This window comes from Asparagus officinalis, chromosome 1 (genome assembly GCF_001876935.1).
Source record: "Asparagus officinalis chromosome 1, Aspof.V1, whole genome shotgun sequence".
Classification (NCBI taxonomy): Eukaryota; Viridiplantae; Streptophyta; class Magnoliopsida; order Asparagales; family Asparagaceae; genus Asparagus; species Asparagus officinalis.
This window is the reverse complement of record NC_033794.1, coordinates 131,673,883-131,687,919: the sequence shown is the minus strand read 5'-3', so window position 1 is coordinate 131,687,919 and position 14,037 is coordinate 131,673,883. Positions and strand designations below refer to the sequence as shown.

The 14,037-nt window shown below is 41.6% G+C and overlaps 2 protein-coding genes across 2 annotated transcripts; both read right to left on the bottom strand.

Moving 5' to 3' along the window:
- Positions 4,354-11,761, bottom strand: LOC109841959 (CRM-domain containing factor CFM3, chloroplastic/mitochondrial). Its single transcript, XM_020410888.1, has 10 exons — positions 11,708-11,761; positions 8,880-9,413; positions 7,726-8,206; positions 7,506-7,636; positions 6,927-7,271; positions 6,180-6,336; positions 5,820-6,112; positions 5,631-5,690; positions 4,908-4,979; positions 4,354-4,820 (listed from the first exon to the last, which is right to left on the bottom strand). Exons 1-10 carry the CDS (start codon positions 11,759-11,761, stop codon positions 4,722-4,724), a joined length of 2,226 nt encoding a protein of 741 aa, XP_020266477.1. The 3' UTR covers positions 4,354-4,721.
- LOC109841956 (probable WRKY transcription factor 31) lies at positions 11,836-14,021 on the bottom strand. Its single transcript, XM_020410883.1, has 6 exons — positions 13,934-14,021; positions 13,738-13,839; positions 13,382-13,558; positions 12,773-13,246; positions 12,536-12,649; positions 11,836-12,219 (listed from the first exon to the last, which is right to left on the bottom strand). The coding sequence occupies exons 1-6, from the start codon at positions 13,943-13,945 to the stop codon at positions 11,836-11,838; spliced, it is 1,263 nt and encodes a 420-aa protein (XP_020266472.1). The 5' UTR covers positions 13,946-14,021.

Genomic DNA, 14,037 nt, shown 5'->3' with positions numbered 1-14,037 from the left:
CGGAATCATACCCTAAAGAATTTAGGGCGTGGAATAATACAGCATGTGTACTTTTGTTTCTCTTGTAAATGAACAGCGTGGTTCCTACCTATCAGAATGGCCCTCACAGGAGTAGGGTAATTAACACTATTGATTCAAATAGTCATAATTTCTACTAAATAATAATAATAATAATAATAATAACTATCCGCGAATGGTATAGATCGTCTAATTCTATAGGATGTTGTGGTGGAACCTTTCTAATTGGATCAAGTTTGAATACTAGCACAGTGTTATACTCAGGCCTCAGGGCACACAAAATGCAAAAAACGACAAGTAGGGGTCCAAAATTTTCCAAGAGAAATGCTTATTACTACTATAAATTAAAGCAAGAGAGCCTGTTTATATTCAAATTATGCTTATCAGGATAGGGATAAAATCTGATAGGGCGAAAAAGAAATTGACTACTGGTTAAACCCAAGATAACCCTAAATCCGGGTTATCAAAGGAGTTTTAATTTGCTCCTAAACCCAAGATAACCCTAAATCCGGGTTAGGGCTCAATCCTCAAAATAAGTCCTACGTGCTAGTTGCTGTCTTTTACTTTATGCTGCTGTTTTAGTTCACCGTGATTTAAGCTGTAACTCGGATTTGGAAGTTGGTTTCTTTAACGCAATTTTATTTTTCTCGTAACGTGTCGCTTTTCAACCAATGAGGCTCCAAGCGCAACGCCCTATCAGAGACGAGCGGTGTAATTATTTATTTATTTATTTATTTATTTATTTTTGGTATTTGAGTTTCATTTTCGGCAAATTCATTTAATAGTGAAGTGATCACATTCTAATGAATTCTGAACCGCGGAGCCTTGGACGGCTAGCGCCCTGTTTCTAAAGCAGACGGGGCCAGAATCCATATCGCTCGCAGAACACCCAAATGGGCCTCGTTCATTTGGACATCCACTGTGAGGTTTGATCCAAATGCCACTGCCACTGTTTCGTCAAAGGCCCTAAACCGTAACCACGTTGTACATCGTAGATCACGTGACCAGGGCCGTAACAAAACCTGGCTATGATGAATAGCTTCGATGAAGAGAAGGTGCTGGCGTGAGCGCGTGGTATTTCCTATAATAGTGTGAAGCGACTGGACAGGAGGCGCCCCCCCGCCGCCCCCCGCGCCGCCCCTCGACAGCCACTCCATCTTATAGCAAAGGAGCCCCCTCGGTGCGCCCCTCGCAAATACACACGGAGTGACCAGGACCAATCTCAATGCCTCCGTGAAACTCGTCCTCGGCGCGTGCGTCCGAGATGCTTCACCACCCTCCTCCGCTGCGCGAGGCCTCGCCCGCGCCCTAATCATCCGCCTCTCGCCCACTTCGCCGCGCCGTTCGTCGGCGAGCTACTCGCTCATCCTCGGCCCCAGGCTTCCTCTTCATCCTCGCAACGCCATCTCCTCACCCTCCTCTTCGGACCCGCCGTCTCTCTAAAGAGACGCCGCCGAAGGATCCCGTCCTATCTCGATTTATTCTTGCCTCCGCGCGAGGAGGCGGGCGCTCGAGGAAGGAGCGGGTGCTGCGTGCAGCCGCTGCGGCAGCGGCGGTGCCGGAGAGCAGTGCGCAGATACGACGGAGATCAGCCGCCGGCGGCGTAAGGTCGACGAGCTCCGGCGATCGGAGACGGACGTTAGGAATGAGGAGAGGATCAGGAGACGATCGAGGCGTTCATCGAGAAACATGGAGGTTCTTCAGCGAGAGGAAGTCGCTGGCGATCGTTTGCTCTCTGAACTGGTTGGATTAATTGTTCGGAGGAACAGCCAGAAGCGTGAGCGGGGTGGTCGTTAGCAGTCGTAGACTTTGAGAGAGAGGGGGCGGGGGTAATTAAAACAAGCAGCAAGGGGAAATTAATGTAAGAAGTAAAAGTTGTATTCTTTTTTGGCGTGTTATTAGTTATTAGATTTTTAGGGTTTGCTTTAATTGAGTGCTTTTGTGTGAGAAATGTGTTGTGTGTAGCGACCAAACCGATGGGGGTACCGAGAACAAATACCAATGCTGAGAGAGAAAGCAAAACAATCCAAAATAACGACACAAACACAAACAAACGAATTTTACGTGGTTCGGTAAGATGTCTACGCCCATGGGACAAGAAGGGGATGTGTTTTTACTAATAGAGAAGAAGAGTACAAATGGAGATTTAAAATCCACAAACTAATCTCTCACACAAAGCTCTCAATCTCTCAAACAAAATCCTAATCAATAGCTCCAGAAAAGGCTCTTTTCTGTGCTCCAAATAAACCTCTTTTCCTCTTTTCTTTTCCTCTTATTTATATCAAAACAGAAACTCAAACCAATCAGGAAACTGAAATCATGCCCAAAATCGCGATCCGGTCGACCGACAATGTGGTCCAGTCGATCGGCCAAAAGATTGAAAACTCAACAAAATCAATTACAGGGTTTCGGTCGACCAATAATGTGGTTCGACTGGACAGGGTTCGCGGTCGACTAACCTATCATCGCGGTCGTCCGAACAAAAGGCCAAAAGAATACTCTGTAGTGTGCACGTTTCCGATCGACCGGACCTAAGCTTTGGACTATATGTGATCGAAGTAAATAGTAAGTAAAGTTACATTGCAACTATAATCACGTCAAACAACCCCTCGATTGGGGTAGCATAATCTGCAAAATCAAGAGCATATATATTGGAGACTTGTCAAATGATGCCGGATTAATTTATTAGGCAAGAAATGGAAAGGGAAAAAGAAAGGGAAGAATGGGGATGGGAATTTGTTCTTTATTCTTTAATATAAATATAAATATATATATATTCTCTGGTCTTTTGTTTGTTCCGTTTTTTCTAAATTGGAATATTTGTTTCTTCTCAGTGAAGATGTTGGCTTTGTTTTTCTTAATCAATTAAATTAACCGCTAACCATGAAATCTTTCTTCTCTTCCGAATTGACAATATTTCATTCAACGTTTTAGCGGCTCCTCTCTCTTTGATAACGAGAGTTCTCCTAAAACTAAACGTAACTCTAATGTAAAAGATTAAAATTATAAAAATTTACGATATCTAAGAGCTGAAGAGTAATATAGTAGCATTTTACGGGAAATAATTTCTTCTCTTGGCCCTTAATTTGATGGGTTTAATCACTGGTATTGCAGTGTGAAAGGATTTGTTTGTTTAATACCCAAAAAGCACTAATACGAGTTCCTTGCTTTTGATCTTATCAAAGCAAATCTTAAGGTTATACGTCCCTTAGGAAAAGGGAGGTCTTTTGACATGTACTAATTTTCTAAAGCTCTCCATCCTTCGGTGCCATTTGCCTCTTAAATCTGAAGGCTTTACTGCTTTTTTTTTTTTTTTTTTGCATTCACTGATAACTTTTAAAGACCGACTAAAACAACACCACGACAACGCATATCCTGTAGACATGTTAGATTTTATCTCATTATCCTCGTCTTCAACGGTGCAAAGAATATACATGTGCTGTCTCAATTGCCCACACTACTTTTAATGGTCTCTCTCTTTTATTTTAAGCAGTTGATAACATACACACACGTACATCCACATCATCATAATAGATTCTGTTCTCCTAGTCAGCTCTACAGCTTGGAGGACGCCTCTTGTTGGAGCTAGCTTGCTGCGTTCATTGCGTTGGATCTAATAAGCCAAATAAGTAGAGAATATCGGTTTTGGAGGGGGTAGGGGGCATCATTATCAATCCATGTCAACAGTATTTACGGAGCTTTTTACGAGGGTCGTCGAGTCCCTGATGAAGTAATTAGGATTTGGAGAGGTGGAATGGGAGCCGGATATGGGTTTGGGTTAAATAAATGCTATTCCTCTATTCCTGTTATCGATTAGGGTTAGGGAGTTTTTCGCTTTCACCGATTCGGTCGCTAATAAAGAGAGGAGGAGGGGCGCGCGCGCGAGAGAGAGAGGCACCATCCGTTGGCTATAGCTATTGTCTATTATGTATTTGGGCTCTTTGGGTCGAACCTATAATTTGATAATTTGACTATTTGTCGCCCTTTTGGGGCCGAGCCTCCATTCATCGAGCTGGTCTAATCAGGGGATTGGGGGGGAGCTGCGACGAAATGCAAGGGTTTTAGGCTTTTGTCCTCGTACTACGCGCCGCTTTAATGGCATATGCTATTTCTTTCTTTCGAGGGAACTGACAGTACATACATACACACATCCACATCATAACAGATCCCGTGATCCTCGCTCAGCACTACCAAGGATTCCCCTCGTGAAAAGTTCACTGCCTGCCGTCTTTTCGTGAAAAGTTCACTACCAGCATTCCATTATCCATCCATATCGGCAATCTGTTTGGCTTTTGAAAGCGAACAATCCTTGGTATGTCATTGACACGTTGAATATGTTGGCACCTACACCTCCAGAGTTGCTCTTAGTAAACAGATAAATGAACAAATTAAATATTACGTTAGGAGTCCAACATATTTTTGTCATTTTACATGACAAATTCGAATCACAAGCTCAAGCTTCGAAGATGAAATTTGTCGGTGGTGGTGCAGCGCAATGCTATGTTGGTCACCAGTAAAGGCACCCGTGTCAAACTTACTTCCTTTGTGAATCTACCCCTGAAGTAAACGAGAGAATGGCCCACTCTGTATTCTCTTGGCCCAAGTCAAACTCTGAAGACGTGCTGATCAAATCAAACAGTGCAATCTTCCCTCAACATTTGCATTTAAACCGTACACACAGTAGTATCTTGTTTATACTTCAGTCATAGCTCATCATCTTCAGAGTCACTAACAAACTCCCCATCTTCGGGGCCGCTTACAAACTCATCTTCAGAGTCGCTAACAAACTCTTCGCCTTCCATCTAAAACGCAGTAAGCCAAGATTTATGATTAATAACCCATAAGTAATCACATACCACAAAGACTTACTAGCTCACAAAAGGTCTCACCTCGTTGTTGTCTGAGGCGTGGGCAGATTGAAACCCCATACTGTTATCGCTTCCCTCAGTTTCAGGGTAACCCTGTAAGATATATAAACATGAGAAAGAACAATCAAATACCTCTCTAAATGGCAGCTCAAAGGAAAAGAAAACGACAAGAAACTATAATGGTAAAAATCTAGGAAACACAGCTTTAGATCGGAAATTTGGATAGTCTAAATAAGCATCTTATATTCTCGCACCAACATGCCCACAACGGAGTGTCACGGGGTTTTTTCACACTACGCTGTAGTTGCCAATACTACTTCCATTAAAGTATTTCTGAAATTCTCCAAAACATAAGTATATGGATTAATCATCACCACCACCACAATTCAAGTCTCTTGGGGTCAGTAAATTGGAACACATGATGCAAACCTCTTTCATTTGGTACGAAGTTCCTAGTCAAGAGAAATAAATAGATGATTAACGGGTCATTTCCTTGGATAATCCACTGTTCACGATCTCCATGCTTGAACATAACCCATAAAAGATCCAACACTTTGAGAATCTCTATTAGCCCATTCATCAAGTGGTTAGAATTACATAGGTTCCCTATGTTTGTCTGTAAGTGCATTCACTTCATCCATGATGCATATATGAGTGCACACAGATCGCGGTTTTATGTGCATGTTTAACCAATCAAATAAATGTATTTGAAATTTGAATATAATATACAATTTAAATACGTACCAGATCTGACTTCATCTTCTTTATTGTTTTCTCCAGCTCGGTTATGTGTTGACTAAGTGCCTGAATCAATCATATAAAAAGTTTAATCAGTCAAAATACTAAAAAAACAATTTATTATGTACCTTAAGAAACTAAGCATATTCATATAAGCCATTACATGTAAGTTTTCAATAAGAAAGATGAACAAACCTCATGTCGCTGCATTGCCACTGCACGTTTTAATGCTTTGGCTTTTGTTAGGAGATTTCTGGGCCTCAAGCAGAATGGCCGCTGATAGTTTTTGCCACGATAATAAATGAGTGCAAAACCTTTGGGGACTCTCTCAATTGCCACCAAGATTCCTCCACTTTCGTACTCTAACAATCGTGCAGTATCCTCAACAAAGGAAAGGGTTTTTTGCTTTGAGATCAACTTTACCAGCTCTCTATGTTTCCAATGCAAATGCATATTCTCAATTACACCATCAAAAACACCACGAATGCCTAAGCAGAAAAGCAATTAGCTAAGATATCAGACTGGACTTCGCTGTAAGCTATAAAAGAAGCTCACCAAGAGGTAAGTACGACTTCATTTGCAACCCGATCCTACGAAAAACAGAACGTTCTTCATCAGTTATCATTTCTTGGTCGTCAGATGGATTAACTGGAACCATGGATGCTTCAATCTTTGCAAGTAATTTCTCAGCCCGTAACTTTTTGGCTTGAGCCTGATCCATTTTTAGAGGGGGAAACCTAATTAGCAGCAGTCTAGGAACGTCTATAAAATTGCTGAAGGACCATTTAAGACCATGGCCTTGTCATACTGAAACTGAACATTTGAACTGACAGGAGGAAAGGACAAGAGAATGAATAAAGATTATCATACCATCATCCCGAACATAAAATGAATTTGCAGATGAGGTAATTATAAAATGCAAAAGCAGGCCCAACAAAATTACATTACTACGACATGCAACCAAAATAAATTACACAAGGATTGAATGGTGTCAACTTGAAGAAAGATGTGAAAGGAATAGGAAAAGGACAATTATAAGCAAACAAAAAACAGGTGATAAGATTGAATAGCATGTGCTGAAGAATGTAATAACTTTTGCTATAATTTTAGAGTATAGCAAATAAAATATATGAGCAGATGATAAATTCATTATATTCCTCGTAGCTCAAAGGAACAAAAAAAATGCAATCTTAAAAATTTAGTCCTTCAATGAAGAAGAAGACATGTTAAGCCTCCGTGTAAAATATTAAATAAATAAATAAATAAGAGCTCACTAGAGAGGACAGGGGAAATTTGGCTTACAATAGAAAATTTATGTTCAATCCTCTTGAATAATCGAGCAGATTCAGCTCTAGCAGCTTCTTCTTTCATTGCCTTCTTCTCCTCAGCAGTTACTTCTCTTCCCCAGCGTGCTTGAGCCTCCTGAAATTCAGCTAATGTACCAGCAAGCGCATATCCTCCGTTATTGTCAATGCTAGATTCACCGATAGAAGAGTTCCGTGCCTTCTCTTCTACTTCTTGAACATCTTTTGACAACTCCTCTCTTTCTGCAAGAACAGCAGCCACTGATGTAGGAAGAAAATCTTTGCCGCGGTATATAACAATGTAATATTTGTTTCGTAGAAGCAAGATGCCTCCTGTCAGATTCTGGAGAAAAACAGCACCATTTAGTTCCTACAACAAAATGCTTTTCCTAGTATAACAGAAGTCTAGATAGAACTGCTAAAATGCAAGAGGCACCACACCAGACCTGGCAATCTATCAATATGTGCTACCAAAAGTAGCTCTAAGCGTGTCTCCAGGAAACAAACAGATATAGGGAATAATATCATAGAGAGTAAAGTTCAGGTAATAAAAATTTCGTTAAGAGAAACAACACACCTTCAGCTCCTCAGCCATTAATTTGTTATTTGTATTTTGAATTCCCCGTTTAACAGCAATTTTCACAACTAAGCTCTTTTCCCAAAGCTTCAGAATAGCGACTGCCAATCCCTGATGATGTCTGTTTCTCCCTTTAACAAACGAAGATAAGCTAGGTATAATAATGGAGGAATGGTTACAAAAAAGTTCAATTTACAACAATATTTCAAATTGAGTATACCAAGGGCAAAATGGCAAGGAAGTTTTCTTGCAAGCTTTCGCAAATTCGTCATCTCTGCATTCGTAAGCCTCGGCCGCATTCCTGTGGGAAGCATTCTAAGGGGCGTCTTGTAACCAGGAATAGTTTGAGGCAGCAAATCAGCATCCACAGGAAATAATCCGGTTCCCCACCAATCAACAAAGCGAGGACCTAACCCATCAAGCAAACTGTTGAACTCCGCTTCCTCCTCTGTCATGCTATCAGCAAGGTTTGTTTGCAACGACCTCACCTTGTCAAGAGTTAAAGATGGAGAATGATTATCGTTCCCAGGAGCTTCACTTGAAACATCTGGAACAAACGATGTGCCTCCTCCATGAGACGCTTGTGCAGGAGAGGTTTCAACGCCAAGAAATTGCGACTTTGAAGGTCTTTTGTAATTACTTCCTCGATAGACAACCATAACACTTCCTGCTCTCCATATAACCAATCCTCCAGTTCGTCTCTGATCAGAATAATTAACAAAATACATCAATCTCAAAATTAGCAACACAAAAATCCTTGTGCATCGTCAACATATTGACAAAGGACAACACAAATCAGGGGTCAAAATGGATCAGATATATAGCCATTTTTGCTTACTACTTGTGAATATGTATATGGTTAAACTCGTAGTCCATATCCGTCAAAATCAAACATGGATGCGGATTAAATAAGAGGATATACATTCGAATATATCACAGATGAGTAAAACAGATGGGATTAGAAAATATATAGGTCATGTGACTCATGTCGAACAATAAATGTTGAGATATAAATTTCTCAAATGGGAGTTCATTAATAAGTTTGACATATCTGAAAGACTAAGATTCGATCTTTGAGTCATCACAGTTGACATCAAATCACTAGTCTAACGGTCAAAATAATTATAACATGAATAATTATAACATGGATAAATATAATATTGAAACTTGATCACAAGACCTACATATATTAGTCGTATATTTGTTTCCTTATTCATATACTACCTGTTGATATTTGGTATTCATGTAAGCATCCTACTGGGTACATATCTACCCCCATTTGCATCAGTAGCACAAATGCAAATAGAAACTTAATTTAATATGATATGATTGAAACCCAAAACTGCGGCCAAATCGTTTCCAAGAATCTCTAACCTCTACAATCTCGTGCGCGGTCTTCATATCATGCGCCAAATCCTCATGAAACTTCAACCTCGCAAGCTCCGACCTGCGCCAGAAATCATGAATCTTCTCCAAAATCTCCTTGGTAACCCCGGCCTTGGGAATGCTGATCCTCTCTCTCAGAGTCATCCCCTCCCTCCTCAACCTCCTAAGCTCCTCATCCTCAATCGTCAGCTCCGCCAAAGTCGGCGCCTTCACCCTCTTCCTCTTCCCCGTCTCCTTCTCACCGGCGTCGGCGAACCCCTCCTCCCTCTCCCACGGCAACGGAACCGACGCCGGCGATTGATCCGGCCGGTTCCAGCCCCGTTCCAACAATTCCCCCAACCTCTCGTCCCCCTTCAAAGGATTCGGCTGGTTCGAATCCTCCTCTTCCTCGGACCCTAACTCTAGGGTTCGTAGCCTGTGGACGATGCGCTCGATGGAGGTCGAGGGCTTGGGCTTCTCCGGAGCCGGTGGGGAGGGGGGAGGGTCCAGGGGGCGGATGGGGGTTTCGAGCGGTGGGAGGTTCTAGGGTTAGGGCTAGGGTTTTGGTCGGCGATGCGAGCGGAGGAGGGGGAGGGGGAGGATGAGGAGGAGAGGAGGCGGGAGCGGAAGCGGGAGCAGAGAGGGATGAAGGGCCTGTGAAAGGGGAGCTCAGTGAATTTGATCGTTGAGAGCGCCATTGACGATGACGACGACGATGGTATTGCTGGTTTCAGGGCTTCGGGGGTTTACCAGAGAGGGGAGATGGCGCCATGAGCGAGGCGAAATGGACGGGGATAAGGTGATGTTGCTGGATATTTTTGCAGTTGGGCCGGTGTAGCGCTTCAATAATAATTAAGTTGGGCCGGCCGCGTAAGAAAATGTCTCCTGAGTTTGGACTTTTAGAAATTTACCGCGGGGCCAAAATTCTTCACAGCGTGACTATAATTTAGAGAGTAAAATAGTGATGATAATGGACAGATCTAGAAGTATCTATGATGTAGATGTAAAGAGTTTTTTTTTTTGTGTGTGTGTGCAAAAATGAATGCAAATATTCTTCTTTCCGGCCAAAAATAACGTTGTTAATTTCAGAGAGGGCCTATCCTATTAATAGAGATAGCATCCGATCCGTATAGAGCAATCCCACTTGAAAACCAAAACGAAAGTTGGGAATCAAAACCCTGCAACTTCAACAAACTATAATTATGAGTGTCAATCGATACGGCTAAACTCTGGAATCAAAAGGCATTCAAATTTTGCGCCTTGGGCTTAATTTTCTCATTGAACTAGTACCTCGTCACAATATGTGATGTGTCCGTTGATTGGTCTTAAGACTAAAACTCGAGTGAAGAAGGAGCATTGTGTGTTCTTCGTTAATGGATTCTAATAAAAGTTATGATGAGCTAGTTAATTTGGGTAGTTATGGTAAAAAGAAAAATTCTCTAAGGAATCAAAATATGGGACCAACAGGGCGGACAGGTGAGGTGTCCCCCTTCTATTGCATAATGAGCTGATCATCATTAATGATGGATAGCTCATTATGCAATAGGAGGGGGACATCTCACATGCCCCCATGTTGGTCTCATATTTTAGGTCCATGTATCAAAGCTCTTGCAAAAAAGAAAAAATTGATTAATACAAAAACCGGGGTCAAATAGAAAACCAAATTAGTCCCGTTCTATCAAAATTTTAGTATAATAGCTACCCCTTACAGATTACATCTTTATCCCAATATTGATATTGCGATTCAAGTTTTATTCCTTGGAACGCCCATCGAGGTCGGTCCATACTCGACGATCCTAAGCCCGATATCCCGTCGACTTCTTGAATTGAGATGAATTTGAGGTAGACTTCACCTCTTGTTGTTTTCTTTTTCTTTTTTTCCTTAATAAAAGGATTGAGTCTTTTATGTGTCAAGTTCTGGGCTGCGAGCCCATTGGCGCAGTATAGTTAAGCTATACCATTACCATCCACTAAGAGCAACACAAGATTTTGTCTCAATTCACCGTCAAAATTGTTAAGCCCCAAATCTGCAGCATTATGCAGCATTCTCCAAATTTTTGGGTAAAGCTTTATTATTGTAATAAATGCGATTTTTCAAAATGGGAAAGCTGTTGGAGTTGGAGCAAAAATAATTTGAAGAATATGACTTTTGTTTCTTCATTTTGAAGAAAATTTTAGGGAAGCTGTTGGAGATGCTCTAAGCCCCCTCAAACTCTACTCATTTCCAAACGTGAGACTAAACTCGCGGCATTAATTAATCATGGGAGAATGGTCAAACTTGGGCTCAAACTTAGAAAAATAAGGTATTCCAAGGATCGAACGTGACCTGTTCCTTGTTTCATGCATCATGTTATAATTGGTAACTGTGTGAACATAATAATAAGATTCCACGGCCAAATCATATCACCAACCCCGCTGACTTTGGGCTTCACATATCGATCCATATATGTATACGTGGCAATATCAGTGTCGATAAAGTTCCATGCATGTTTCTATCATCACCGTTCCCACATTATTCACGTGCATAAAAATCAAACTAATCCATAATTAACATATATAACTCGAAGAAACGAAATCAAATTTGCAGTTCTCCAACCTATCAATATGCATGAATGGAAAAAGAAACAAAACTAGCTACCTTATTCATTCTCTTCTAGCTAGTTAGATCTCTTTCTCCATAAAGAATTTTTTTTTTCAAACAAGCTAACAAATCCAAAGAAAAACTAAGGAAATTAAAAAGAAAATTTGGAAAATATATAGCTAACTAGAGCCATTAATTTCTACTCTCACAAACATTAATATTATTATTGCCGGTGCCGGTTAGCTGAGACGGAAACAGTGGCGGGGAGCGGGGCCCGCCGTCCCGCCGCCACCGCCCTCTCCATTCCCATAATCGGAGGTAATCGCCAGCGCAGGCCGCCGCCGTAAAATTAGGATCCGCTCGTAATTCGCGGCGGTGGCCAGACTAACCTGATCCACCGGCGACGAGGAACATCTGCAGACCGAAAATTGGAAGGCGACAGAACCGAAAGCCGATAGCTGAAACTGAGAAGAAAGGAGGTCTCTGAGACGAGGACTGCTGATGGAGGAGGTTGGGCGACCTGGGTGAAGTCGAGGTCCCGGTTGGGAGGGGCGGAGGCGAGCATGGTGCCAGGGTCTGAGAGGAGGAGGGGCGGGAGAGTGTGGGAGGAAGCTCGGGTTGATGATGGGCGGTGTCGACATGCTGCGGAGGAGCCCATGTGGCGGCGGCCGAGTGGGGACGCCATGGCTTACGGCTGCTGGCGAGAGGTGCTGTGTTGCGCTTGAGGATTGTTATGAGGATCGTCCGGTCGTCCGCACACCTTTGAACCTGCATATATGAATTGCCATGAATGAATTCAGAAGATAATTAATTAAGATGTATATATATATAATTGCCATGAATTCGAGGGTCACGGTCGTCCGCACACGGTTGATATCTAGAGTTAATTAGACGTACATTTCGCAAGAGCGTTACTACCGTGATATTAATTGCCATGAATGATTAATAATTAGGAAAATATGCTACCATGCGTATAGCTCAGAAGATAATTAATTAAGATGTATGTATATATGCGCTAATTAAGAAAATTGGCAATTAATATAACTTGAAGAAAGAAGGAATATAATTAATTAATAATAGTTACCTGTTTGCGAACAGGACAGCCAGCGGCCATAGTGCACCTGTAGTAAGCCCGAGGACATGGATTCCCCTTCGCCATCTTCTGCCCATACTTCCTCCACTGACATCCATCTGCGATCTGCAGAAACAAAAATCAATCAATGTTGAACTAATGTTTGGAAAAAACAAATGAAACATTATTTACATTTTTTTTCGTCCCCCGAGATATATAATTAAATAGTTTAATTAATTAATTAATTACCATGGGAGCCTCGGATCGAGCTCTAACCGACACCCGAGCTTTCCTCATAGTAGCTTCTTGAGCCTGATCAGAATTGTTACAAGTAGTAGACAATTTGGGTGATTTATTAGGCCCCCAGCCTTGATTCGATCGCTCTCGGATCTCCTCCCTGCAGACAACGTCGACACTACCGCTGCTTTGTGACTTGATGGAGCGATCAAAGGAGCTGGCTACTTCCTTTTTAAACCCACTATTAATATTGTAGCCCAGCTCGTTGTTGTTTAGGCTACCATCCTCAGCTAATTGACCTTCGAAATTAATGTTGCTGATGTCGACGTTGTTGCTAGGGGAGGTTGATCTCTCTCTACTCCCACCACCACCTGCACCCTCCATTGAAGAACCGTCGTCGACGTCAACGGAGGCGAGGCCCAGATCCATGAACTGTCTTGGAATGATTGCCTGCTTCTTTGTATCCATTTTCTCATCAATGTCGACCTGAATCAATTTAATTAATTTGATATATATTGTTAATTAGTCGATCAATTCAAAAATTTCCTCTACACCACACACAAAAAAAAAAAAAAAAGAAAGAAACTTAAATTAATTGATTTGATAATTGTGATTATATACCTCCTGTACTTGTGGGCTTCCGTCGTTATTAATTTGTCTCTGAGTATTCTTTTGCTGCATGAAAGTGATGAATTGCATGTGCAAGGAGTTGTAGTTTCCGGTGACTTGGCTTAACACGCTCCTTAGCCTTTGGTTTTCTTCCTTCAGCTTCCCAACCTCGGCTCGCATCAGTGACAACTGAAGCATTAATTAAACCCCAATGCAATACAAAAAATAGTTAATTAACCAATTAATTTAAGTTCGCCGAGATAAATTCATGTGGAGTACGTGACACAGTATCTCGCTATAGTAATCAACAAACTAATTAATTAAGGGCAAATTATTATAAATTTGAGATTAATTAATTAATTAATTACCTGATCAGCTCTACTCTCTCTATCTTCCTCATTAATAGATGACCCGTCATCAGCTGTTGATCGATCGCTACCCACACTTGCCGTTAGAAGATGCAAACCGGTCTATATGCATCAACGGAAATTAAAACCCATTTCAGCTGAAAATACAATATCAATCGAAAATTAAGAAACAAACTTATCAATCAATATTACTGACGTTGACGTTCATATGATGATGGTGATGATGATCGTTGTTGTTGCTCAGGCTAGGAACCTGGAGGAGGAGGTCAGCGACATCATCACCATCATCACCGGCAGGCG